Raw genomic sequence first — 27,724 nt, 5'->3', positions numbered from 1 at the left:
TAAATTCATAGAACCAGAAAGTAGAATGGTAGTAACCAAAGATAGGGTAGGGGTGTGCCTCAGGAGGGGGATAGGAGAAATATTTAGATACAGAGTTTCACATTAGCAAGATGAGAAAGTTCTGGAGATCTGTTTCATAACAATCTGAATATACTTAACACTATTGAACTGTACACTTAAAAATGGTTAAGACGGTAAATTTTACACTATTGTTTTTATACCATACACAAAAAATGAGACATTCATCTATACAAAAATTGCTTTGCAAATATTTAAAGAAAACAAAAGATGATATGGAAGACAGAAGTAACTATATAAATACAGCTGACCCTTTAATAACATGGATTTGAACCGCACAGGTTGACTTGCATGTGAATTTTTTTCTGCCCGTCACCCCTAATTCAGCAGGACCAACCCCTCCTCTTCCTCTGCCTATTCAACATGAGGATGATGACAAGGATGAAGACCTTTATGATGATCCACTTCCATTTAATGAATAGTAAATATATTTTCTATTTACTGGGCAATAAGTGAAACCCTGTCTCTAAAAATAAAAATAAAAAATTATCTGGGCATGGTGGCGCACGCCTATTAGTCCCAGCTACTCGGGAGGCTAAGGTGGAAGGACTGCCTGAGCCGAGGAAGAGTGAGTCAAGAGAGGACCACAGCACTCCACCCTGAACAATGAAGCGAGAAAAAATATTTTTTCTTCCTTCTGATTTTCTTTTCTTTTTTTTTTTTTTTTTTTTGAGACGGAGTCTCGCTCTGTCGCCCAGGCTGGAGTGCAGTGGCCGGATCTCAGCTCACTGCAAGCTCCGCCTCCTGGGTTCGGGCCATTCTCCTGTCTCAGCCTCCTGAGTAGCTGGGACTACAGGCGCCCGCCACCTCGCCCGGCTAGTTTTTTGTATTTTTTAGTAGAGACGGGGTTTCACCGTGTTAGCCAGGATGGTCTCGATCTCCTGACCTAGTGATCCGCCCATCTCGGCCTCCCAAAGTGCTGGGATTACAGGCTTGAGCCACCGCGCCCGGCCCCTTCTGATTTTCTTAACATCTTCTTTTCTCTAGCTTACTTTACTGTAAGAATACAATATGTAATACATATAACATACAAAATATGTGTTAAACAACTGTTTATGTTATCAATAAGGCTTTTGGTCAACAGTAGGCTATTAGTAAAGTTTTGGGGGAATCTAAAGTTATATGTGAAGTTCCCACTGCACAGGGGGATCCCTAACCTTGGCATTGCTCAAGGGTCAAATGTGCCAATGTGGAAGAAATCCATTAAGTTTTAAGAAGAAATTTGCAAGACAGTATATGAAGTCTAATTCCTTTTTTGCGTGTGTGTGTATATATGTGTGTGTGTGTATATATATGTCTCACATACACATTTACATATGCATTTGTGTAAGCTAATAATGACCCCCAAAGAGATCAAGTTGTAATCCCTGGAACTTGTAAATGTTACTTTATTTGGAAAAAGGGTCTTTGCAGATGTGATTAAATTAAGGATCTTGAGATGGGGGATTACCCTGGATTATCTGGGTAGGTCCTAAAGGCAATCACATATATCATTATGGGCAAGACAGAAGGAGATTTGACACAATGGAGAAAGTGATATGAAGAGGGATCAGAGAAAGATTAGAACAGAGTAGAGTAAGATGGCCACAGGCCTAGGAGTGCCAGCAGCCACCAGAAGCTGGAAGAGGTAAGGAACCGATTCTTTCCTAGGGCCTCTGGAGGGAGTGTGGTCCCGCTGACTGACACCTTGATGTAGGTCCATAAGACTCATTTTGGATTTCTGGCCTCCATACTTTGAGAGAACAAATCCTGTTGTTTTAAGCCACCAAGTTTGTGGTCATTTGTTACAGCAGCCATAGAAAACTAGGACAACATTGTACATGTTTGAATGCACATAAACATTTTCTGGAAGGAGCTGTAGAAAATTGTTAACCATGGCTACTTCTGAGAGTGTGTCTAAGGGTTAAGCAAAGAAATTTTTTGAAAAAACTTTTACTTTTAACTTTAATACCCATCCATGCCTTCTGATTTTTAATGAGCTTCAGCATCTTTTATAATAATTTTATATTTTTTATATTATTAAATTGTTTTCATTTACTTTTTCTTTATTTAACTCCCACTTAGATGATAAATAATGCTTTTTAAAGCTTTAAAACTTAAAAATTCCCACTTAGAGCCTTGAAGCTGGATCATCTGCCTATACTCATCCCATAGGCTACACTTCACTTTCACTCTTAACATTTTTCTTGTGTGCATATCTCCTTTGAAAGAAGGAACTCGCTGGGCGCGGTGGCTCAAGCCTGTAATCCCAGCACTTTGGGAGGCCGAGGCTGGCGGATCACGAGGTCAGGAGATCGAGACCATCCTGGCTAACACGGTGAAACCCCGTCTCTACTAAAAAATACAAAAAACGGGCGAGGTGGCGGGCGCCTGTAGTCCCAGCTACTCGGGAGGCTGAGGCAGGAGAATGGTGTGAACCCGGGAGGCGGAGCTTGCAGTGAGCTGAGATCCGGCCACTGCACTCCAGCCTGGGCGACAGAGCGAGACTCCGTCTCAAAAAAAAAAAAAAAAAAAAAAAGAAAGAAAGAAGGAACTCAGTCTTATTCATTATCCCAGCATTGAGCATAGTGCTTTGTACTCTAGTGTAAAATTTCTAAAATGGCACCATTTCATCAAGTCACAGAAGTCTTTTTGTTTTTTGAGACAGGGTATTGCTCCATTGCCTAGGCTGGAGTATGGTGGTGCAATCACTGCTCACTCTAGTCTCAACCTCCCAACCTCAAGTGAGCCTCCTGCCTCAGCCTCCTGAGTAGCTAGGACTACTGGGGCATGTACCACCACATCTGTCTAATTTTTAAATTTTTTTGTAGAGACAGGGTCTCACTATGTGGCCCAGGCTGGTCTCGAAGTCCCAGGCTCAAGCAATCCTCCTGCCTCAGCCTCCCAAAGAGTTGATATTACAGGCATGAACCACCCAGCCAGAAGTCTTAAATATACAATTGTATCTTTTTTTTTTTGAGACAGGGTCTTGCTTTGTTACTGAGGCTAGCATGCAGTAGCACGAACACAGCTCACTGCAGCCTCGACTTCCTGGGCTCTGGCAATCCTTCTGCCTCAGCACCTCACATGTCTGGGACCACAGGTATGTGCCATCATGCCCAGCTAACTTTCTTACTTTTTGTAGAGATGGGGTGTCACCATCTTGCCCAGGCTGGTTTTGAACTCCTGGACTCAACTGAACTGCCTGCCTCAGCTTCCCAAAGTGCTGGGATTACAGGCATGAGCCACCACGCCTGGTCTTATAAAGAAAATTTTGTAGGCCGGGCGCGGTGGCTCAAGCCTGTAATCCCAGCACTTTGGGAGGCCGAGACAGGCGGATCACAAGGTCAGGAGATCGAGACCATCCTGGCTAACCCGGTGAAACCCCGTCTCTACTAAAAAATACAAAAAACTAGCTGGGCATGGTGGCGGGCGCCTGTAGTCCCAGCTACTCGGGAGGCTGAGGCAGGAGAATGGCGTAAACCCAGGAGGCGGAGCTTGCAGTGAGCTGAGATCTGGCCACTGCACTCCAGCCTGGGCGACAGAGCAAGACTCCGTCTCAAAAAAAAAAAAAAAAAAAAAAAGAAAATTTTGTAGAATGTGTATTTCAAATGTGTTGAGAAAACAAGATATATTTAATAAAATTCCGAAGTAAACCCTTTTCAAAGTGAAAAGAAATCACTCAGTAATATTATTTTGAAATTTTCCAAGATTTTTGCCACTGTTTTCCTAGTTACTTTTTTATTATAAGATCCACTAAAGAGGGTAATTTCATTTTTAGAATCTTTCACTTTGGCAAAGCCATGGCAGTAGAACAGTTGCTTGAAGGAAATCTTACTGCAGAAAGCTCTACTCTAGATTAAATTTAGTGTAAACCTGGAGTCATGTTGAGCTCTGGAGGTAGACAGATTGAGTTGTAAACCTTGCTGTGCCACAAACCAGCTGATCCTCAGTTTTATCAATCATCATAACAATACCATCTTCACGTTGCTCCCTATTTAAGACACACTTCTTGAACATATATTATGTGCCAGGCACTACCCTAAGCACTTCACATGTATTTACTCATTTAATCCTTAAAACCCTTAAGTTGATATTATTATCCCTATTTAATAATAAGGCAATTAAGGCAAAGAGGGTAACTTGCCTAACATGACTCAACTAATAATTGTTGTAAAGATTAAATGTTATACATGTTGGCCGGGCGAGGTGGCTCAAGCCTGTAATCCCAGCACTTTGGGAGGCCGAGGTCGGCGGATCACAAGGTCAGGAGATCGAGACCATCCTGGCTAACAGTGAAACCGTGTCTCTACTAAAAATATGAAAAAAAAATTAGCCAGGTGTGGTGGCGGGCGCCTGTAGTCCCAGTTACTCGGGAGGCTGAGGCAGGAGAATGGCGTGAACCTGGGAGGCGGAGCTTGCAGTGAGCAGAGATCACGCCACTGCACTCCAGCCTGGGCGACAGAGTGAGACTCCGTCTCAAAAAAAAAAAAAAGAATTTCAAATAAATTAGGTAGGTACTCCACCCTAAGATCAAGGAACTCCCCATTCCTTAAGTGTGGGCTACAAACAGTGACTTCCCTTCAAAGAATACAGTATAGAAAAGGAGGGAAAAAAAGTAAATTCACACTGTAGAAACCTCACAAACATTATTTCAGGTCAATATGAACAGTCAAGGTCAATACTAACAGTCATAAATCATGTTGATAGCATGTACCCTTGATATGATGTGATGAAATGGCACTTTAAGTCTGTGGTCTTCCTTCCTAAAACCCGTAACTCCAGTCTAATGAGAAAAACATCAGACAAATTCCAGTAAAAGGACATCTTAAAATGTATTTGACTAGTACCTCTCAAAACAGATTAAAAATTTTTTTTTAAATTCAGATCTATAATTTTTCTAGCTTTCTTAGTTGAAGCCTTTCTGAACTAGTCTAAAATAAAGTTAATTTTGAGACTAATTGAGACTGTTGAGATACTGCTTACACCCAAAGACACAGGAACAAACCTGGTGCAGTGGCCCACACCAGTAATCCCAGCACTTTGGGAGGCTGGAGCGAGAGGACTGTTTGAGGCCAGGAGTTCAACACCAGCTTAGGCAACATACTGAGACTGTGTCTCCACAAAAAGAAAAAATTGAGGGCCGGACACGGTGGCTCATGCCTGTAATCCCAGCACTTTAGCACTTTGGGAGGCCGAGGCAGGCAGATCACTTTAGTCCAAGGGTTCAAGACCATCCTGGGCAACATAGTGATACCTTGCCTCTATAAAAAAAAAAAAAAAAAAATTAGCTGGGCGTGATGGCACTCACCTGTGTCCCAGTCACTAGAGGCTGAGGTGAGAGGATCCCTTGAGCCTGGGAGGCGAAGGCTGCAGTAAGCAGAGATGGGGCCACCACACTCCAGCCTGGGAGACAGAGTGAAACCCCATCTCAAAAAAAAAAAAAAAAAAAATAGCTGAGCCACCCTTGCCACAGTATTTTTTTTTTTTTAGAATATAAAAATAAAAAAATAAAGACACAGAAACACAGCCAACTGGTTAGTCAGATACTGTTTTGGTCACTTTGTCGTACAAAGAAGATGATGTCAGTTTTGGCCAATTTTGTTCAACAAATATTTTTGACCACCTAGTTTGTTGCAGGCATTGTTAAAGCCACTGAGGTAACCTCGGAGGAAAAAAAAAAAAATCTATGCTGTGCTTTCATTTCTACGAGAAAATCTAACAATATATAGACAAACAATAAACAATTACATAACAATATATGCCATGAAGTAAATAAGGAAAAGTGAAGTAAAAGTGACCAAGAGGGCTCCTCTAATTAAGAGCTCAGAAAAGTATCTCTTTAAGGAAATGACATTTAAGTTGAGGCCTGAGAGTGCCCATAATATAGGCTGGGGGTAGGGGTAGAGTGAAGTGGGAAGTTCCAGAACAGAATGCAAAGACAGAAAAGAATAAGCATAATGTGTTGGAGTTACATACATCAAGCAGGTAGAGTAACTGCCCTGATAGAAATGACCTAAGTAATGTATTCTAAACTCCAGAGGCAAGAATAGGAAAATCATTTAAAAACCTTAAAACTCTCCAACATTAACTACCAAGAATCCATCACTCCTAATTAGATTAAGAACTCAATTTTTATGCATCCCTTTAGCTACCTCCTGCCACCACTGTCACAGTTGTCCATCTCCCATATGGTAAATGCTATTCTGCATTGCCCCATCTTCCCTCTAAAAACTATCATGCTGGTCATTCATATTTCATTGCATCTCTGGTAGAAGTACTTTTTTAAAGGGGCTGGGGGAATTCTACCCAGAAATTGCTCTTGCATTCTCCTACAGATCCCTACTTCACGTAGTACAACCATAGGTTAAGAGCAAAGGCCCTAGAGATAGACTAACCTGGGTTCAAATTCAGGTTTCATCACTTAGTTCTATGATTTTGAGCAAGTTGCACAGCCTTTTAAAGACTCAGTTTCCTCATCTGTAAAACATTATGAGGATAAAAAAAGATAAAATATAGCTGGGCATGGTGGCTCATGCTTGTAATCCCAGCACTTTGGGAGGGTGAGGAGGGCAGATTGCTTAAGCCTAGGAGTTTGAGAACAGCCTGGGTAACATGGCAAAACCCTGTTTCTACAAAAAATACAAAAATTAGCTGGATGTAGTGGCATGTGCCTGTAGTCCCAGCTACTCGGGAGGCTGAGGTGGGAGGATCGATTGAGCCCAGGTTGAGGCTACAGTGAGCCATGATTACACCACTACACTCCAGCCTGGGTGACAGAGCGAGACCCTGTCTCAAAAAATAAATAAAATAAAATAAAATGTGGAACCCAGTAGGCATTCAATACATGTTAGCTACTGCTAGTAAAATTATTTGGGCATGTATTTTATTCAAGGACCAGAGCTGAGCCCAGAGGGATTACAGAAACTATAATTTGCTACAGTAAATTGTTTGAGAGATAAAACTGTCAAACTCCCTTAGGTCAGGGCCTTTGTCTTTTTCTGGTTCACCAGTGTATTCCCTGAATCTAGAACAATGTGTAACAGACATTAAGCATCAATCTCAATATCTGTTCAATGAATGAATAAGACCCCATTAAGAAGCATAAGAGAGCCTGGCTTTACCTTAACATATTCATTCCTGTCAACATTTTTAACACTTATCCTAAGGCATTGTTAAAGATGTTTATTATTTTTAATTGCTTACCAAAAACCTAAACAGTGTTCATAATATTAAGGTACTCAAATTTATTGCAATTAAAACTTTGCTGCTGGAGCAGCTGAGAGCTGAAAACATTGCGGTCCCTGGAGCACAGTGTGCCCAGAGAGGGCATGGAAGCTCCATGCCTCTTCCCCTATACCTCACCCTATATAGCTCTTTGTATCCTTTGCAATATCCTTTATAATAAACTGGCTGGAAAACGTGTTTTCCTGAGTGCTGTGAACAGCTCTAGCAAATTAATCAAACCCAAGGCGGGGGTTGGGGGATTGTAGGAATGCCCATTTATATAGTCAGTCTACAGAAGCACAGGTAAAAAAAAAAAAAAAAAACCGGCCGGGCGCGGTGGCTCAAGCCTGTAATCCCAGCACTTTGGGAGGCCGAGACGGGTGGATCACGAGGTCAGGAGATCGAGACCATCCTGGTGAACACAGTGAAACCCCGTCTCTACTAAAACTACAAAAAACTAGCCGGGCGAGGTGGCGGGCGCCTGTAGTCCCAGCTACTCGGGAGGCTGAGGCAGGAGAATGGCGTGAACCCAGGAGGCGGAGCTTGCAGTGAGCTGAGATCCGGCCACTGCACTCCAGCCTGGGCGACAGAGCGAGACTCCGTCTCAAAAAAAAAAAAAAAAAACCAAAAAAACCTGGGGCTTGGGATTGGCATCTGAGTGGGGGGCAGTCTTGTGGGACTAAACCCTCAACCTGTGGCATCTGACACTACCTCCAGATAAAGAGTGTCAGAATTGGCCAGACACGGTGGCTCATGCCTGTAATCCCAACACTTTGGGAGGCTGAGGTGGGCAGATCACTCGAGGCCGGGAGTTCAAGACCAGCCTGGCCAAAATGGAGAAACCCCGTCTCTACTAAAAATACAAAAAATTAGATGGGCGTGGTGGTGGGTTCTTGTAATCCCAGCTACTCAGGAGGCTGAGGCAGGAGAATCGCTGGAACCCGGAAGACAGAGGTTGCAGTGAGCCAAGATCGCGCCACTGCACTCCAGCGTGGGCGACAGAGCAACTCTGTCTCAATTAAAAAAAAAAAAAAAAAAGTCAGAATTGAACTGAATTAGAGGACACACAGCTGGTGTCTACTGCTGAAGAACTACTTGCTTGGTGTGTGGGGAAAAAAATCCCACACATCTGAGGTCACAGAAGTTTTCTGTATTGTGAGAGTATAAGATAAACTTATTAAAGTTTCTTATTCTATATTCTCAGAATTGGTGTCAGAACTGGGATTTGCTAGAATGACTTTGGCTCACAGACACATATGGTTTGGGAAGAAAAAGGATAAAAGGATAGGGATGAAGAACTTTGATTCCTAGGTGGCCAAGTGGTCACCTATGGCAAGGAGCCGAAGTTGTGCTGCCATCAATTACTCAAGGTAAAAATTATCCATGGAATCTAGAGATGGATCCAATTGCCTGGGAGTTGGTTCACAGGATGCACAAGGAAATGCAAACTAATATTAAAAAAGTGAAATGTTGGCTGGGCACAGTGGCTGACGCCTGTAATCCCAGCACTTTGGGAGGCCGAGGCAGGTGGATCACAATGTCAGGAGATCAAGACCATCTGGCTAACATGGTGAAACCCCATCTCTACTAAAAATACAAAAAATTAGCAGGGCGTAGTGACTCACATCTGTAATCCCAGCTACTTGGGAGGCTGAGGCAGGACAATCGCTTGAGCCTGGGAGGCAGAAGTTGCAATGAGCTGAGCTCGTGCCACTGCACTCCAGCCCTGGAGACAGAGTAAGACTTCGTCTCAAAAAAAGAAAAAAAAAAGAAAGAAAGTGAAATGTTAAATCTCTTGGTTATTGTTATCTGTAAGAGCTAAAATGAAATTAAAAGAGAGTGGTGGGTTGGACCTTCCTGCTAGACCAAGCTCAGACTTCAGTGAGTGTGAGAGCTTAGGCCTCACACTAGCCTCAAAGCTGCCCCCAAGGGAAAAATTTATGCCGGGACCACAGAAAGTGCTTCTAAGACCTTTGGTAACGAAGAAGGTGGTCTGCGAAAACCAAAGAACTATAGAAACCAGGGGGTACAATGTGAAGAAATTGTTTCATTTTGTACATTAGTATCACAAGCTCCCTGAAGGGGACAGTCTGATTCCACCTATAAATGGAACACCCCAGATCCAGATAAGGCCACGGATATGCTTCATATGCAAGCCATGTGAAACTGGCTTTATGATGACTAGGACATTTGCCCTCTGAATATGCCCACTAGCCAGTCATGGTAAATGCTGTGGTTAAGGGTGACCCCTTAATGTGGATAACCTTACTGTTGCAAAATCAAAAGACAGTTCGAGAAGCCTTATCAAATGTGCTGTCTCAGTTTCCTCTTGTGGGTCTTACAGATGCTAATAAAACTATTAAGAGAATAGTGAGACAGAGGACAAATGGATTCATCCTGGAAGGTGGAAATTTTTAAATGGTTATTAAGAAATAAGGTAGCAGGGTGCGGTGGCTCATGCCTATAATCCCAGCACTCTGGGAGGCCAAGACGGGATGATCACTTGAGCCCACGAGTTCAAGACTAGCCTGGGTGCCAAAGGAAGACCTTGCTGGTGTCCCAACATTAAGGGGTTCCAAACAAGTTTGCTATATTTACCCTAGTTTGCAGAAATTATAAGTCAGGAGGCAGATTACAATGAGAAATCTGATCTGAAATTGTGGAGGCAGTAGATGAGTCAAGATAAAGACTGACGAATGGGCAAGAGTCTCTTGGCTCAACCACCTGCTGGGGACCCCAAGCCTTCTGTATACAAGTAGGTAAAATGGTCAGGGAGTGGCGAAGAGAAATTCCTGGGGCTCCTTCATATGGAAGCCCCAGGCACAGTGGTACCAAGAGCCATTGGTGAAGCCCCGAAGAGGGCTACAACTAGATTCAGAGAAGGCCAGGCGTAGTGGTTCACACCTATAATCCCAGCATTTTGGGAGGCCGAGACAAAAGAATCCCTTGAGCCTAGGAGTTCAAAACCAGCTTGGGCAACAAGGCAAAAACCCCATCGCTACAAAAATTTGCCAGGCATGGTGATGCACATCTGTAGTCCCAGCTACTGGAAGGCTGAGATGGGAGGATCATCTGAGCCCTGGAGGTTGAGGCTGCAGTGAGTCATAATCGCAGCACTGTGCTCCAGCCAGGGCAAAAGAGTGAGATCTGATCACAAAAAAAAATTTTTTTTTAATTTTAAAAAAATTTAAAAATTGAGAGAACACAAAGATATAAGTGTTGACAGAACTATGAAAGTTGGAAGCTGTGTCTCCTATACATAAATGTTTTAAGGGAATGGATATTATGTCTGGCTGGGGAACACTTCCCCTACCTGGTATTGTAAAAACAAAACCTGTTGATGAAGTCCTAATAGAAGCTCCAGTTAGAAAAGTTAGGGTTAGCCAGGTGTGGTGGCTCACACCTGTAATCCCAGCACTTTGGGAAGCTGAGGCGGGTGGATTACTTGAGGTCAGGAGTTAGAGACCAGCCTGGCCAACATAGTGAAATCCTGTTTCTATTAAAAATACAAAAACTTAGCCGGACATTGTGGCACACACAAGTAGTCCCAGCTACTTGGGAGGCGGAGGTGGGAGAATCGCTTGAACCTAGGAGGCAGAGGTTGCAGTGAGCCGAGATCACACCACTGCACTCCAGCCTGGGCAAAAGAGCAAGACTCTGTCACACACACAAAAAAATAAAAATAAAAAATAAAAGAAAGAAAAGAAAAGTGAGGGTTGATGGAATTAAGATAAAAGTTTACAGGAGAGTTGGTATATTCAAACACACTTCACGTGAGAGCATAAGAGCTCTACACCCTTCTCCCATACCTACTAGCCCTGTGCCTCTCTTCATCTGTATGATTTGTAGCATCCTTTACAATAAACTGTAAAAGTAAAAAACAAACAAAAAAACACTAAAAAAAAAAAAAAAAGCTGCTGTTAAAACTGAACTGTCAGTTGTAGAAGACTGCGATGGAATTACCACACACCACTGTTCAAAATTCAAAACTGATCAAGACTTTAAAGTAATGGAGAATAAAGTAAAAGGCATGTTAATTGTTACGGAATACCTTTGCTTGCCATTGCCTCAGTGAACAGCCTTTAAATTTTTTTTTTTTTTTTTTTTTTTTGAGACAGAGTCTCGCTCTGTCACCCAGGCTGGAGCGCAATGGCTGGATCTCAGCTCACTGCAACCTCTGCCTCCCAGGTTCAAATGATCCTCTTGCCTCAGCCTCCCAAGTAGCTGAGATTACAGGTGCCCACCACCACGCCCAGCCATTTTTTGTATTTTTAGTAGAAAGAGAGAGAGAGACGGGGTTTCACCATGTTGGCTCGACTGGTCTCGAACTGCTGACCTGGTGATCCGCCCGCCTCAGCCTCCCAAAGTGCTGGGATTACAGGCGTGAGCCACGGCGCCCAGCCTAAAATCTTATTTTAAAAAAATTTTACATGAGTTTACCAACTAGATTTAACTTATGGTAGCAAAATAAATTGATTTCACATTTATCTATATCATTAAATTTTATAAAAGCATTACAGTTTGTCCGGTCACTTCAGAGAAGTCAAAAGTCTTTTACAATTTCTTAAAGTTTCAAAAGATTCTTAGTTTAATTTATTGGCTCTTTAGGTCAAAAGGAGGACTTCTCAGGGTGATGAAAATGGAGGAAGGAGGAGCTCACCTTTCTAAAAATGAGTTTTCAATTACTATAATTATGCATAAGAAAGGCAGCATTTCTGGGCCAAGATTTGATGCCTTGGTCCCATGAGAATTAAATTAGAGCCATGCATAAATTTGGGGCGAGTTCTGCAAAAACCACTTCAACCTCTATTGATACTGAATGAAAAACTCATTGTTAAGATTCATCAACACGAATCTATTTTCTAACACACACTAGCCACTCTGGCAACATCCCTTTCATCATTTTCTATCCAAGAAACAGAACGGAATGCATTTCAATCCTGCCCAACAATGACCACGATTACAAGTGGGGGGAGAGCTCAAAAGTAAGAATCTAGTTCACCGAGCCCCGATCTAAAAGTAGCAAGGCCCAGCCCACATTGCTGGCTATTGTATTGGTTCCCCTACACCTCCAGGGCTGGAAGGACACCTGAACGCTCTCGACACCTTGAGAGAGAGAAAGCCAAACGTTAAGGGCGGGGTGGTGGATGATCGGAATCGTTCACATCGCAGCAAGCCGGGAGGGACACAGGTGTGCGGCCAGGCCCCGCTGCCGCTGTCCTTGCCACGCTCCGAGGCTACAAGGCCCTTCGCAACCACCACAGCCCTAGTAGGCGCTTACTTATTCATTCGCTTGACAATTACGCGAGGGGCACTCTAGCAGGGCCGGCTCTCGGGGCCCCCGCCCCAGTCCCGGTACACCGCTGCCGCCAGGCGCGGCCCTGCGCCGCCCGCGCCCCCAGACGCTACCACCCGTGCCCCGCTGCGGCGGCGCTGTGACCACCCGGAGCCCACCCCCAGCCTCCGCAGCACACCAGCGCCCACGCCCCCCGCCCTGCCCGCCGCAGGTCCCCTGGCCTCCGCCCCGCTTCGCCGCCTCAGACCTGCCGGGTTCGTGGGGCAAAGGAGGCGCGCGTCTGGAGGCCCCCAGCAGCCCGGGATCCAGGGGCTCCTATGAGCGCGCGATGGCTGCACTCGAGGGCCTCGCGGGTGGGGCCACCGACCACTCACCTCAGCCGGGTCAGAACCAAGGGGCCTGCTCTAAGCCGTTTGAAACCGCTTGGGCCGCCGCACACCCCGCAGTGTCCTCGTTCTTTATTGGTCCTCGACAGACCGCCCATCGGCCTTTTATTGGTCCATTTGAAAGGCCTGTGGGCACGCGCCGCCCGCAGCCTTAAAGGGGCCGCGAGCAGCCGTGTTTCCCTGTGGACTAGACGCTGCCTACACGGGTGGGGACGCTGGTCGCTGCCGGGGGCAAGCTGCCGACGACTCCAGAAAGAAGGGCGAAAGATGTGTGTAGACCTGGGCATCCCTGGCCGTCAGCATGTTTGCTTTATGTAATTACAGATGTTCAAGCTGCTGTCAAACACCTGGCAATTTTTTTGGTCATTATTCATTCCCCAGAGATTGACTGTAAGCTAAGTGCTGTAAGGGAAACCAGAGGCAGCTGAAAGTAACAGCGAATGAAGCCAGGACGCTGGATTCTGACCTCGGACCTGTTCTGAGTAAATCACCTTTCTCAGTAAATCTTCTGGAGTTGTTTCCTTATCTGTAAAATGGGATAACGATGTTTCCCTTACAATTTAATGGGAGGAGTTAATATAACTAATAGAATGTCTTGAGAAAAGCCTTTGTGAACGGTAACGCGTTCTGCAAATGCTGAATACTCCCTTATAAAAATGAGAGGCTGGGTTAACGTGATCTCCAGAATTCTAGCTTAGCTCTACATTCAGTGTTTCTGTGAATGAGTTCAGGTCCTTACTTCCAAGGAATTTGTAATCTACAATGGTTAGAGGAATATAACATACAGAGTAGTCACTAAAATTCAAAGCAGTGTAATAACTGTATAAATGAAAAGCTATAAATGCTTAGACACAGGAGAAATTTGATGGGGGAGGATCTGTGAGGAAGGTGAATTTTTAATCCAGGATTTAAAGAATGTGTAGATTCTCAACAGGCTAAAAGATGGAGAGGGGATGGATAAAAGTAAATGAAACAATTACATGTTTTTTAATTGTCAAGTTGGCAGAGATGAAAAAGTTCAACAACCTTTGGTTGGTCAAGATTTGGAAAAACAGGCCGGATGCAATGGCTTATGCCTGTAATCCTAGCACTTTGGGAGGCCAAGGCAGGAAGATTGCTTGAGGCCAGGGGTTCAAGACCAACCTGGGCAACATAGCAAGACCCCGTCTCTGTTTTTAAAAATAAAAAATAAAAAGATTTGGAAAAACGGACACTCAAAGTCACTATTGGCAAGAGTATAGTTGGTATGAACCTTTAGGAGAACAATTTGGCAGTAACTAAAATGTACATAATCTAGTTCTGGCCCAGTAATGCCACTATGAGGAATTTATCCTACAGATCTGTGCAAGTATGCAAAGAAAAATGTGCAAGGATGTTTACTGCAGTACTGCTTTTTTTTTTTTTTTTTGAGACAGAGCCTCACTCTGATGCCCAGGCTGGAGTACAGTGGTGCGATCTTGGCTCACTTCAACCTCCATCTCCTGGGTTCAAGCGATTCTACTGCCTCAGCCTTCCGAGTAGCTGGGACTACAGGCGCATGCCATCATGCCCGGCTAATTTTTTGTAGTTTTAGTAGAGAGGGGTTGCGCCGTGTTAGCCAGGCTGATCTTGATCTGCTGACGTTGTGATCTGCCCACCTTGGCTTCCCAAAATGCTGGGATTACAGGCGTAAGCCACTCTGCCGGGCTTTTTTTTTGTTTGTTTTTGACAGAGTCTCGCTCTTGTTGCCCAGGCCGTAGTGCAATGGTGTGATCTCGGCTCACTGCAACCTCCACTTCCCGGGTTCAAGTGATTCTCCTGCGTCAGCCTCCCAAGTAGCTGGGATTACAGGCACCTGCCAACATGCCCGGCTAATTTTTTTTTTTTTTGTATTTTTAATAGAGATGGGGTTTCACCATTTTGGTCAGGCTGGTCTCAAACTCCTGACTTCAGGTGATCCGCCTGCCTCAGCCTCCCAAAGTGCCGAGATTACAGGCGTGAGCCACTGTGCCTGGCCCTTTTTCTGTTTTGTTTTGTTTTGTTTTGTTTTGAGATGAAGTCTTGCTCTGTCACCCAGGCTGGTATGCAGTGGCACCATCTCAGCTCACTGCAACCTCCACCTCCCAGGATCAAGCGATTCTCCTATCTCAGCCTCCCAAATTGCTGGGATTACAGGCATGCACCCCCAAGCCCAGCTGATTTTTTGTATTTTTGGTAGAGACAGGGTTTCACCATGTTGGCCAGGCTCGTCTTGAACTGCTGACCTCAAGTGATCCACCTGCCTCAGCCTCCCAAAGTGCTGGGATTATAGCTGTGAGCCACTGTGCCTGGCCAGCACTGCTTAAGATTAAGAAAAAAAAAAAAATTCTGGAGGCCAGGCACGGCGGCTCATGCCTATAATCCCAGTGCTTTGGGAGGCTGAGGTGGAGGATTGCTGAAGTATGAGAGGTCAAGGCTGCAGTGAGCTATGATCATGCCACTGTACTCCAGACTGCATGACAGAATGAGACCCTGTCTCTAAACAAAAAATAAATAAATAATCTGGAAATTACATGTTCATCAACAGGGAGCCTTTTATGTAAATTATGATATATCCATTCAATAGAACACTATGCAACTGTTAAAAAGAATGTGGTTAATCTATGTGCTGGAACAGAAACACGCACAAATTTTACTAATTGAAAAAAAGGCAAGTTGCAGAACTTGTGGAATGATTTTTTTATATATGGTTATAAATGTATGTGTGTTTGGGGGCATGCCTGAAAATGGTTAGAACATTCCTGGAATTATAAGAAACTTAATAGGAATGGGACTCGGGAGGGAAATGAATTTTTACCATTGACGTGGTGTGTTTCTTTTTTCTTTCATAGAAGAAGCAGAGAGTAGTGGAGAAAGTGTGAGTCAGGGCACAGTAACAAGAAAGTGCATCGTATGTATAGGACTGAACATATGGGGTTGATTTTAGGGCTGAAATTATGTTGGGAAGTAGTGGAACACAAGATTGACACAGAAGGTTAGGAACAATTCTTTTTTTTTTTTTTTTTTGAGACAGAGTCTCACTCTGTTGCTCAGGCTGGAGTATAGTGGTGTGATCTCAGCTCACTGCAACCTCCACCTCCCGGGTTCAAGCAGTTCTCCTGTCTCAGCCTCCCAAATAGTTGGGACTATAGGCGCAAGCCACAGTGCCGGGCTAATTTTTTTGTATTTTAGTACAAAAAAGTACAACAAGGTGAGACAGGGTTTCACCTTATCGCCCAGGCTGGTCGCAAACTCCTAAGCTCAGGCAATCTGCCCGCCTCAGCCTCCCAAAGTGCTGGGATTACTGATGTGAGCCACCGCGCCCGTCCAGGAACAATTCCTAAAGGATCTTGAATCCCAGGGTATGGAATTGGTACTTTATTAAGTAGATAATGGGGGGCTATTAAAGTTCCTGAGCAAGAGAGTGGCAAAATCAGAGTTGTACTTTAGGAAAATTAATTAGCTTGATTGTCTAAAATGGTTTAGAGTTGGGAACCCAGCTAGGAGTCTCATATGAGGTGTTAGCAGTGGAGAGGATGAGAGCAGATTCAAGAAAGAATGAAAGATTTGGCAACTGACTAGATTAGGTACAAAGGCAAGGGTGGGTCCCATTTAGGAAGGTGAGTCAAAGAGAATTCCAGGATTTGATTGCCCAATGGAAGTAGGAAGTCAGGAGAAGCCAGTCTCAAGGGGAAGGTGAGGCATTTAAATTGCAACCTGTTTACTTTTAGGTACCAATGACGCATTCTAATGGAATCGTCTGAGTAGGCTTAGAAAATACACGATGGAAGCTGGAAGAATAGATGCAGAATCAATGATATAGATTTGGGAATCACATTGATAGAGTGAATGAGACCACAGACGGGGGGATTGGAGAGAGTGAAAGGATGGATAATGAGGACAGATCCACATATAGGAGAAGAAGAAAGGAATGAAAGCAATACAGTCATGGTAACCTTGGAGAAATTGGTGAGGATATACAGAAATAGTTTTCTTTAGTCATTGGTCGTTGGCATATTTACTTTATTTAACTATTACCAGAAATAAACTGAAGATTACATTTAAGGAGAGGGTGTGATGGTAATCCGGAATTGGCTTAATAAAGGATGTGTGTGCAGTCTGGGTCCTGGAGAGTTTTAGAACAAGATGGCAAAATCCCTTTTTGTCTTGGATGACTTAGATGCAGCCCTATTTTAAGATGAGCATTAGATGTCTGATTTTACTCATTTATGCATTCAACAAATATTTATCAGCACCTAGTATGTGGTGGGACACTTCTAGGCACTGCAATGATCAGTAGACAAAATAGACTTCCCAAAACTTCCTCCCCTAGTGGTGCTCACACTATAGTGAGGAAACATTGACAATCAATACATAAATAAATTATATAGTATGTTATTAGACAATATGTCCAGTGGGAAAAGAAAAAGAATAAAACTGGGTAAAGGGATAGGGAAATGGGTTGGAAAGACTGTAATTTTATTTTATTTTTCAACCTGTATTTTAGAATCGAGGGTACATATGCAGATTTGTGATAAAGGTATATTGTGTGATGCTGAGGTTTGGGGTATGATTGAACCTAAGTAGTGAGCATAGTACCTAACAGTAGTTTATGAGTCCTTGCTTGCAGGGACCCATCCCACAGACCTCGACCCAACAACGGATGAATAACGTACACTAACACAGATATTCTGCCTGTCAGTCCAGCTAAGGGTCTGGGCCCCTCACAGACACCAAGGAAGGTACTGTAAAGAGTAGCAGCCATCCTGATCAGCCAGTGAAGCTTGCATTTATTCAGCATAGATTAAATGACAAAGGTCTTCAAAAGTCTTGAGTAAACACCACTAGAGGGTAATTGACCTGTAATTGCCGACACCCCCCACCCCACCACGGTTATGCACCCACAGTTGATCAAAGGTTGGTCTTAAGACCACATAAGTAAACAAGCTATTTAGATAAACTACACTACTTTCCTTCATATCTACTCTAAGCTGTTTATTCAAGGTAAGGATCAGGCTGCTTTCAGCCATAACCCTATCCTGAGACTTTTGCAAAACCTTCCGGCCTTCCAAGAAGATTTGTGTCTATATTTTATAACTTCATCTTAAAATTTTTCCCACCATCCTGACTGAACTCCCACACTTGCTCCTCTCCTACTCTCCCATCTCTACTAGTCCCAAATGTCTATCGTTCCCTTCTTTGTGTCCATGTGTACCCAATGTTTAGCTCCTATTTCTAAGTGAGAACATGCAATGTTTGGTCATCTGTTAGTTTGTTTAGGATAATAGCCTCCAGCTGCATCCAGGCTGCTACAAAGGACATTATTTCATTCTTTTTTTTGGCTGCATAGTATTACATGGTATATGTACCACATTTTCTTTAATCCACCATTGATGGGCACAAGGGTTGAGTCCATGTTTTTGCTATTGTGAATAGTGCTGCAGTGACATATGGGTACATGTGTCCTTTTGGTAGAATGATTTATTTTCCTTTGAGTATATACCCACTAATAGGATTACTGGGTCGAATGGTAGTTCAACTCTTAGTTCTTTGAAAAATCTCCAAACTGCTTTCCACAGTGGCTGAATTAATTTACATTCCCACCACAGTGTACAACTGTTCCCTTTCCTCTGCAGCCTTTCTAGCATCTATTAATTTTTTACTTTTTAACAAAAGCCACTCTGACTGGTATGAGGTGGTATCTCATGGTTTTGATTTGCATTTCTTTGATGATTAGTGATGATGAGCATTTCTTCATATGTTTGTTGGTCACTTGTATCTCTTTTGAACGTGTTTGTTCATGTCCTTTGCCCACTATTTATTTATTTATTTATTTAGAGACAGAGGCTCATTCTGTCTCCCAGGCTATACTGCAGTGGCGCAATCTCAGCTTACTGCAACCTGTGCCTCCTGGGTTCAAGCGATTCTCCTGCCTCAGCCTCCCAAGTAGTTGGGATTACAGGCACCCACCACCGTGCTTGGCTAATTTTTGTATTTTTAGTAGAGATGGGGTTTCGCCATGTTGGTCAGGCTGGTTTCGAACTCCTGACCTCAGGTGATCCACCCACCTCGGCCTCCCAAAGTGCTAGGATTACAGGCGTGAGCCGCTGCACCTGGCTTGCCCGCCTTTTAATGGTGTTGTTTTTCACTTGTTGATTTAAGTTCTTTATAGATTCTGGATATTAGACCTTTGTTGGATGCATAGCTTGCAAATATTTTCCCCCATTCCGTGGCCTATTACTCCCTTGATAGTTTCTCTTGCTGTGCAGAAGCGCTTTACTTTTAGTAGGTTCCATTTATGCATTTATCAATTTTTGTTTTTGTTGCAATTGCTTTTGAGGACTTAGCCATAAATTCTTTGCCAAAGCTGATATTGAGAAGGGTATTTCGTAGGTTTTCTTCTAGGATTTTTATATTTCAAGGGAAAGGCTGTTTTTTTGTTTGTTTGTTTTGGTTTTTTTTTTTTTTTTTTGTCTGTTTGTTCTTTAGACAGGGTCTTGCTCTGTCACCCAGGCTGGAGTGCAATGGCAGGATCTCAGCTCAACTGCAGCCTTGACCTCCTGGGCTCAAGTGATTGTCCCACTTCAGCCTCCTGAGTAGCTATAGCATGCATGAAACCTCCTATTTTTTTTTTTTTTTTTTTTTTTTTTTTTGTAGAGACAGGATCTCATGTTACCCAGGATGGTCTCAAACCTCAAACCCATGGACTCAAGCAATTCTCCAGCATCAGCCTCTCAAAGTGCTGAGATTACAGGCGTGAGCCCCCGACCCCGGCCCGGGGGGCTCACGCCTGTAATCCCAGCACTTTGGGAGGCTGAGGCAGGTGGATCACCTGAGGTCAGGAGTTCGAGACTAGCCTGGCCAACATGGTGAAACCCGTCTCTACTAAAAACACAAAAATTGGCCGGGCGCGGTGGCTCAAGCCTGTAATCCCAGCACTTTGGGAGGCCGAGACGGGTGGATCACGAGCTCAGGAGATCGAGACCATCCTGGCGAACACGGTGAAACCCCGTCTCTACTAAAAAAATACAAAAAACTAGCCGGGTGAGTTGGCGGGCGCCTGTAATCCCAGCTACTCGGGAGGCTGAGGCAGGAGAATGGCGTAAACCCGGGAGGCGGAGCTTGCAGTGAGCTGAGATCCGGCCACTGCACTCCAGCCCCGGCGACGGAGCGAGACTCCGTCTCAAAAAAAAAATAATAATAATAAAATAAAATAAAATAAAAATTAAAATTAAAATACAAAAATTAGCCGGGCATGGTGGCAGATGCCTATAATCCCAGCTGCTTGGGAGGCTGAGGCAGGATAATCTCTTGAACCCGGGAGGCGGAGGGTGCAGTGAGCCAAGACCGTGCCATTGCACTCCAGCATGGGTGACAGACCATTACTCCATCTCAAAAAAATAAAAAAAAAAATATATATATATGAAAGGGCAGTCAGGGTAGGTTTCACTGAGATTACATTTGAGCAAAGACTTAAAGAAGGTGAAGGAGTTAGCCATGAGTATATCTAGGGGAAGAATTGCGAGCAAGGGCCAACAGCTGTGCAAAGGCCTTATGTTTTTGAGGAAGACGGAAGCTAGTGTCGCTGGCCCAGAGTAGGATGCAGTAAGGGGGTAGTAGGAGATGAAATCTTTTAACAGTTGGGGGTGAGGAGTGGCAGATCCCACAGGGCCTTGTAGAAATCTTATACAGTACCTTGCCCATAGTAGGTATTCAATAAATGTTTGCCCAGTCATCTTTTGCCATCTAGGATTATTATCAAATAGCATTTATCTGTATATTTATTGGAGTTACGTGTGCTTTGTTTATTCTAGGGTCCTCTCAATAGTCCTTTTACATAAGGAGTATATTTATGAACATACTACCCTCCGAGGGCAGTGAAACCCTTGTGGGCATTAGAGATCAAAGTGAATGCTATATTTTTGCAACTGCAAACAGGAAACAAATGTCAAATACTGTGGCTGCTGAATAACTGTGCTGGGCATCTCCAAAAAGCTTGTTAGGGTTGGGACAGTCCTCATTCTTTTGTAATCACAAGCTGAATTCTGGTTGAAGCATCCCTACCATGGGATATGTATCCATATTTCTAGCCTAAAAGGAGCAGCTTCAGTGATGAGCTTCCTTCAACTTTCAATCCAGGTGCCCTCTGCATTATTTCCCTGGAGATAGAAGTGGTGGCATTAATACAGATTTCAAGTGGCTCTGAGTTTTAGTGCCTTAACTGTCTTCCAGGATTGCAAAGCCTACCCTGGCTTGCACTTGATTGCATTTAGTAGGTGCTGGTTGAATGAAGGAATGAATAGCCCTTATTTTTTCTTTTCTCATATTCATTTTCCATAGCCCCCAAAATGTAGACTGTCCAAGAACTTTGACCACAGAAGCATCAGTCCCACCAAAGAGGAAGGAGGGAGAAGGGAGAGATGGGGACCCCATTAGCAGGCTATCAGCAGGCTTTTAGGGCCTGGAGGGAAAACCATCAGGAAGGGCAAGATATGTGAAAGTTCTTGGCTTTTTATGTCTTATAAAATGAAATAAGCAGATTGTGTAGCTTGGGGCTAACTTAGCCTTGGGTTTAAACTATGACCCTTAGTTACGCTGTCTGGTTCTGTGTTAACACTATGTCAAGGAGACCAGAGTTATGAGTTGGAGCTTTGACTGGACATCAAACTCTATTCCCTATGTTGAGCTCTGCCAGCCTCTCCAGCTGGTTAACAGGAGAATGGTGTGGAGAGAAAATAAGTGGGCAGATGAGGGAATGTTTCAAAACAAAGACTGCCTAAAACATCCCAAAACATACATCCTATTATGTGGATCAGTTGACTCATCTTCACATTTGAAGAAAAGATATATTACAGAGTGTTTCGTAGCCATAAAAAGGACTCAACCACATTTCTTTTATCATTATGTTCATAAATAGAAACCAGAGAATTTAAGCTCACTGGATAACCTTGGATGTCGGTGCATTATTGGGTCCTCTTAGAACGCTCTTAGAACCCACTTAGATACCTATGCACCCTCAGCTTTTGTAGATGCTCTCTCTGAGTTCCTATGCATTGACTTTGTGTTTTCTTCAGGCCTAAGTTTGGTGAGAGCTTCAGTTTATGCCATAGAGTCCTTTCTATGGGCCAGAGATCCTTTCATTTTAGATTCCACAGTTTGTTCATACACCATAGACAGACCGTGACTGTATTTTGAGTGAGTTTGCAAAAATATGGTCAGTTTGTTAGAACTTGACCCACCATCTGCTCACTTATCAGTTTCAGGGTTTGTTTTGTTTTGTTTTTCTAGTGACAAGGTTTTGCTCTGTTACCCAGGCTGGAATGCAGTGGCATGATCATAGCTCACTGTAACCTTGAACTCCTGGGCTCAAGTGATCCTCCTGCCTCAGCCTCCCGAGCAGCTGGGACTACAGGCATGAGCTACCACACCTGGCTAATATTGTTAAATATTTTTGTAGAGATAGGGTCTTGTCATGTTGCCTAGGCTGATCTTGAACTCCAGGCCTCGAGCAATACTTCTTACTTCTGTCCTGGCCTCCCAAAGTGGTGAGATTACTTTGGTGTAGCCACTGTGCCTGACCCTAGTTTCAGATTTTATATCCAGAGAACTAGACAAGGAATTCCCAACCTTTGTTCCTTTGTTTTATCCCAAGATGTCCTCTTTTTCTTTTTCCCCCCTGCAAAGAGAACAGTGGGGGTTGGAGGGATGGTTATCCTTGGGCTATTCTACTTGTTTTTGTTCTGGCACACCTACTCCTCACTACAGTTAGAAAAATTATACACTGTAGTTTATACTCAGATCTCTGGTCACTTAAATACAAGAAGCTTCAGTCTTTCTTGCTTTCTTTTTTTTTTTCTTTTTTGGGATGGTGGTGGTAATGGTGTTGTTAGACTCTAAGTTCTATAAGATTATGTCTTTGTTTAGGCATGGGCAGTGCCTAGCCCACAGCAGATGAATGAATGGGAATATTATCCTATAGATGGTGTGTGGTTTAGAAAATCAACTATTGAGACTTGACATGAAATTCTATATCGGGCATTGAGACTAACATGATTCCCAATTTTCACTGAGGGATATCACATCCAGAGAACCTGAGAAGGGATCCCTAGAGCTCCTTATTCTAGCCTTGAGAAGTAGTGGATGAGCTATAAAAAGATAGCCTTTAAAAATAAATGAAATCCTAGTGATAATTTGATCCACTCTCAGACTAACTATGAAAGTTGACCAAGATCAAACAGAGCTAGTGGCAGATCTGGGACTGGAATTAAGCCCTCCATGTCCCCAGCTCCAGTACTTTTCTTACTACCTGAGATAGTCTTGCCAATGACCATCACTGCAAGGCAAAGTAAAGTTCTGTGACAAAGACCTAGAACAGAAATAGACGATACATGGTGTACATGCCATGACATTTCCTTCCAGTGCACAAAAGAGATGTCACTAGCCATATGACATTCTTCCCATTGGGTGTGAACAGGCCCTCAGGCAGCCACTGCCAACCAATCAGAGTCGGCACTCAAGAGGAAACCCATCTACCATTCCTCTTCCAGAGGAAATAAAGGTTTCATCAGCCAACAAACTCTGGCCTCGACCTCTCTTCTCCAGATGAGCTGAAAACTCCAGCAGGAACCTTACACTCTTTATTGCTCTTCACTGTCCCCACATCCACAAAGGACTTAAAAGTGATGTCTGTAAGCAGGTTTTCCACAGCATGGATCTGCCAGACAGAGCAGGTGCAGGATTAGTCATGACTCCAAGCCAGGCAAGGTGATTAAGAAAAGCTAAATTTATATTAAATTATCATAAAGTCCTAAAATACTGAACATAGTGGTTAAATAACTCCAGAAAGTCCAATCTCTCCAGTGAGTAACGTTAAAACCATTACACATGAGCATGGGAGAATCGCTTCCATTAGTTTAGGACAGAGAGATTTTGCTTTTTACAGAGTAAATCAGTGCTCAAATAGATACTTCCTCAAATATGTCCTTTCTACATTCTGAACAGCCCAAGTGCAATAAGATCCTTCCCCCTTTCCAATTAAGGAAATGCCACTTTTCTTCTTGCTCTTCCTCCCCAGACATGAGTGTCAGGACCCAAAGTGCTCCCTCCTTTACTGCTTTGTCAAGTGTAATGTGGGGAGGCTGTAATGTGGGGAAGCTCAGACCTGGGGCTGATGCTACTGAGAGCAAGGCTAAGGGCTTGGTATCTCTCTCTAGCAGTCTTAGAACTGACTTGATCTTGTCCTTTTTCACCCATGTTTGGTAGCTGATTTCTCAATACCAGTAACCACAGGAGAAGTTTCAACTCAGGAAACTTCCCCTAGAAATTCTCCCCTCCATTCCCAGCCCCTGTTGTCCTCTCCTGCCACTTCTAATTCCTGGGGGAGAAGAGGTCTGGGTCTGCCATGGGCTAGGAGGGCCTCATCAGTGGTGCTCTCTACCTTCCTACTCCTTGCCCACCTCTTTGCATCTTTATTTATTCGGCCCTCCCACCACAGGACTTTGGAGATTGCTGGTGCCACAAGGCTTGGTCAGAAAAAGCAAATTAGGCAAAAAACAAACGGAAAAAAAAAACAAAAAAATAAACCAACCCACGAAGAACAACTAGGGAGACGTTTTAGGGCAAAAATAAGTCTCAGTTTCCCTCATACTAGGCTGAGACACATGCCCTTTGTGTGAATGAGCATGAACCAAGTGATGGCATCCCACACGGAAACCAAGCCCCTTAGCTGAGGAGACAGCTGGAAGAGGAACGTCACCACCCCACAGCCACAGGCTCGCTGTCCACTAATTTAGATCCCTGAGCACTTGAGAAAGAACACAGGAAGTTCAACAGGAAGTTTGACCCTCATGGATACTTCTCTTTAGGCCCTGGGTGTCCCAAGTCTCCAACCTGATTGTTCTTTCTGACCATTTATGACAACTTCTGGGTTTCTTTGAAAGCTTGTTTCTAGGTCTCTTCCCTAGAATCCCAGGGAATGAGGGCGAGAGGGTTCAGGTGGTATACCATGTTTGGTCTAGGCAGAGCTTCTTAGACTTTTCAGAGACTCAGCCCCCAAGGCCTAACATTAATTCAAGCCACTGGCTCACAACCTGGTTACTCTGATCAAAGACTTAGGAAAGATACTGGCCAGTGGTGGCACCAGGAGGGAATTCATATTAGCCAGTAGCCTCGTGATAGGGAACCCAGTTATCCGAAGGTAGAAAGAGCTCCACACATTCTAGCAGGAGGAAGAACAGCTTGAGCCACCCCCATCTCACCAGTATCTGCTGCTGAAAAGGCAGTGACTCTTAGGGCAAGAATAATGTCCACTGCCAGCAATGGACCAGACACCCAGACCCAACTACCCCCCAAAGCTTTTTCATGTTACCAACACACTTGAGGCTGAAGGTTCCCAGATGCCCATACCTGCTGGGCTGACTTTTCCTTCTTCTCTCAGCCTCTATCCTTCATTCCTCTTTACCCACACCCCCTTGTCCCAGCCTCTGATGGGCAAGTTCTCTCAGAGAAGCAGTCATGCTGGCTGTGATGGGGCAGAGCACAGTCCTGGGTCATCAGCTGCATCAGCACTGAGAAGCAGGCACTGAGGGTACCGGGGGAAGGGGAGGTGGAGCTCTACGCTGGCGAGGAATCATGAATAAGCAGTTTCAGGGGGCCCAGGACGGAGTACAAGATGTGAGGTTCATGGTAAAATCCAGGTCTAAATTCTCGAGATGCACCATCATTTGTTGTGCACAGGTAGTTATGGACTCGGGTGGTAAACAGCTCCAGTGAGGGCTTAGGAGCAGTTATGGGGTGGGAGGAGGAGGAGGACGAGCACACAGAAGAGGGGCCTGCGGTGTAAGCAAGCACAAGGACTAGACGTCCATAAAGGAGAAGGAACAGGCAGGCAGGGAAGAGAACGCGGGCATTTAGACCTGGCTCTCTGAGGAGAGCTTGCGTTCATGTTTCCAGCCCGTGTCTGGCAGAGAACCTCGTCTTTCTGGAGTGGCTGCAGTATGGACGCTGCTACACTCGGACTGCTCTTCCTGTAACAGCTGCTCCGTCTCTGTGTCATCCAGGGAGCCAGAGCTGGCCTGGATAGACACTGTGTCTGTCTTCATGCATACATGATCCCGGAGGAGGCCCCCCCGTGAGCTTCGCAGTTGCTTGAGGTCATCCCACTCAGCATCATCCCCAGACAGGAGGCAGATTCCCTCTACGATCTTGATCTTCTCCTTGGTGTAGTTATGGTCAGGCCCTCCCTAGGGTGGAGAGTGGGCAGATATGGTCAGTCAGTTGGCTTTCTACAAAGGATCCCATGGTAAACTGGAAAAAGGAAGTGGATGGGGTAAGAGTAGGAGTGAAGCGCACAAAAATCCCACAAACAAATGTGGAAATGTGATTGGGCAAATGTATGAGGCCTAGCCTAAAAGAGGAGGGGCAGCTATGATGATTGTTACCATTATCATACAGGGAGGAGGGAAAACCATGGCTTCCAGTACTGCAGCAGCCACTCACTGGCTTTGTCACTTTGGGCAAATTATTTCACATTTTTAAAACTCGGTCTCTAAAACTCTGCAGTGTGAGGAGAGTAACAGTATCCATACCTCACAACCAACTGCTGTCAGGTTAAATGAGGTGATACATGGAATGCAGTTATCTGGGTGCTTGACACAAAATGCACTATAACATGTTAGCTATGTTACATTGTTACTATGGTTTATTAATGGGACATCATGCTGATATAAATCATCAAAAGCAATTGGCAAGAGCAATTAAATGTACATTTATTCAGGATGTTAAGTTACTTTCGGTGTTAGTTTCTCAATTATCTCTTTTTTCTAATTTTGTTAAGGAGAAAACGTGGGAGGTAAGACAGGGGACTCTAGAAAATCCTCTTATCTGTCCAGACGTGGTGGCTTATGCCTGTAATCCCAGCACTTTGGGAGGCCCAGGCGGGCAGATCACTTGAGTTCAGGAGTTCAAGACTAGCCTAGTCAACACTGTGAAACCCCTTCTCTACTAAAAATACAAAAATCAGCTGGGTGTGGTGGCGGGCGCCTGTAATCCCAGCTATTTGGGAGGCTGAGGCAGGCAAATCCCTTGAACCCTGGAGGCTGAGGTTACAGTGAGCCAGCCAAGATCATGCCACTGAACTCCAGCCTGGGTGACAGAGCAAGATTCCATTAAAAAAAAAAAAAAAGAAAGAAAGAAAGAAAGAAAAAAAACTAAAAAAAGGAAATCCTCTTTTCTGGGTCCTAAACATCACTCCAGTGGGGTCCTGCAACTTATAACCTTTTTTGGGAGGTTACTCTGGCTTTGCTGCCATGAGTCCTGGGACCATTCCCAAGCAAAACCTGGGACTCTTCCAGGCACAGCCTGGAGTTCTGCTCAGCCCTCTCCCTTTATGGCTTCTTCAAAGAGTAGCCTCATTCCTGGCTGCTGGGGTATACCAACTGACATGCCACCATTGCTAGAAGAAAATGGATCATCTTGGGTTCTGTCCCTGGGATAGTATTCCTGCCAAGAGTTCTGCAACTGTGGCTGTGGCTCTATTTTTGTAACAATTCAATTCCACAGATATTTACTGAGCCCCTATGTTAAGCAGGAGACTGTGCTAGGTGCTTTGATGATTATGCAATAAAAAACATGGTCCCTGCCCTCTGAGAGTGACAGTCCCCTCAGCCATGCAGAGTGGGACATAGATAGCACACAAGCAAACACACAGATGTCCGTTCACCCAGCACACCCTCCAAGATGAAATTAGTATAAGATGCAGGCC

The 27,724-nt window shown here is 44.2% G+C and overlaps 2 protein-coding genes across 10 annotated transcripts in view; both read right to left on the bottom strand.

Moving 5' to 3' along the window:
- The window catches only part of CKAP5 (cytoskeleton associated protein 5), a 101,567-nt gene extending 88,540 nt beyond the window's left edge, over nucleotides 1-13,027 (bottom strand). For 3 of the 5 annotated variants that reach the window (XM_005578020.5, XM_065528199.2, XM_074013758.1), the window contains exon 1: nucleotides 12,955-13,027. The gene's annotated coding sequence lies outside the window, so the exon portion shown is untranslated. Of the gene's footprint in view, nucleotides 1-12,827 lie in introns of all 5 variants that reach the window. The other 2 variants (XM_065528197.2, XM_065528200.2) reach the window with 1 other exon arrangement.
- A 10,701-nt stretch (nucleotides 13,028-23,728) lies between these two features.
- Nucleotides 23,729-27,724, bottom strand: part of LRP4 (LDL receptor related protein 4) — a 60,884-nt gene continuing 56,888 nt past the window's right edge. For 4 of the 5 annotated variants that reach the window (XM_065528201.2, XM_005578015.4, XM_015434802.3 and 1 more), the window contains one exon: nucleotides 23,729-26,204. Coding sequence is in view for 3 of the 5 variants with exons in the window: in XM_005578015.4 (XP_005578072.1) it covers nucleotides 25,872-26,204 (333 nt within the window). In the remaining 2 variants the exon portion in view is untranslated. The remainder of the gene's footprint in view (nucleotides 26,205-27,724) is intronic. The other variant, XM_065528202.1, reaches the window with a different exon arrangement.

This window comes from Macaca fascicularis, chromosome 14 (genome assembly GCF_037993035.2).
Source record: "Macaca fascicularis isolate 582-1 chromosome 14, T2T-MFA8v1.1".
Taxonomy (NCBI): domain Eukaryota; kingdom Metazoa; phylum Chordata; class Mammalia; order Primates; family Cercopithecidae; genus Macaca; species Macaca fascicularis.
Note: the sequence above shows the minus strand (reverse complement) of the source record. Positions and strands in the feature narration are given on the sequence as shown.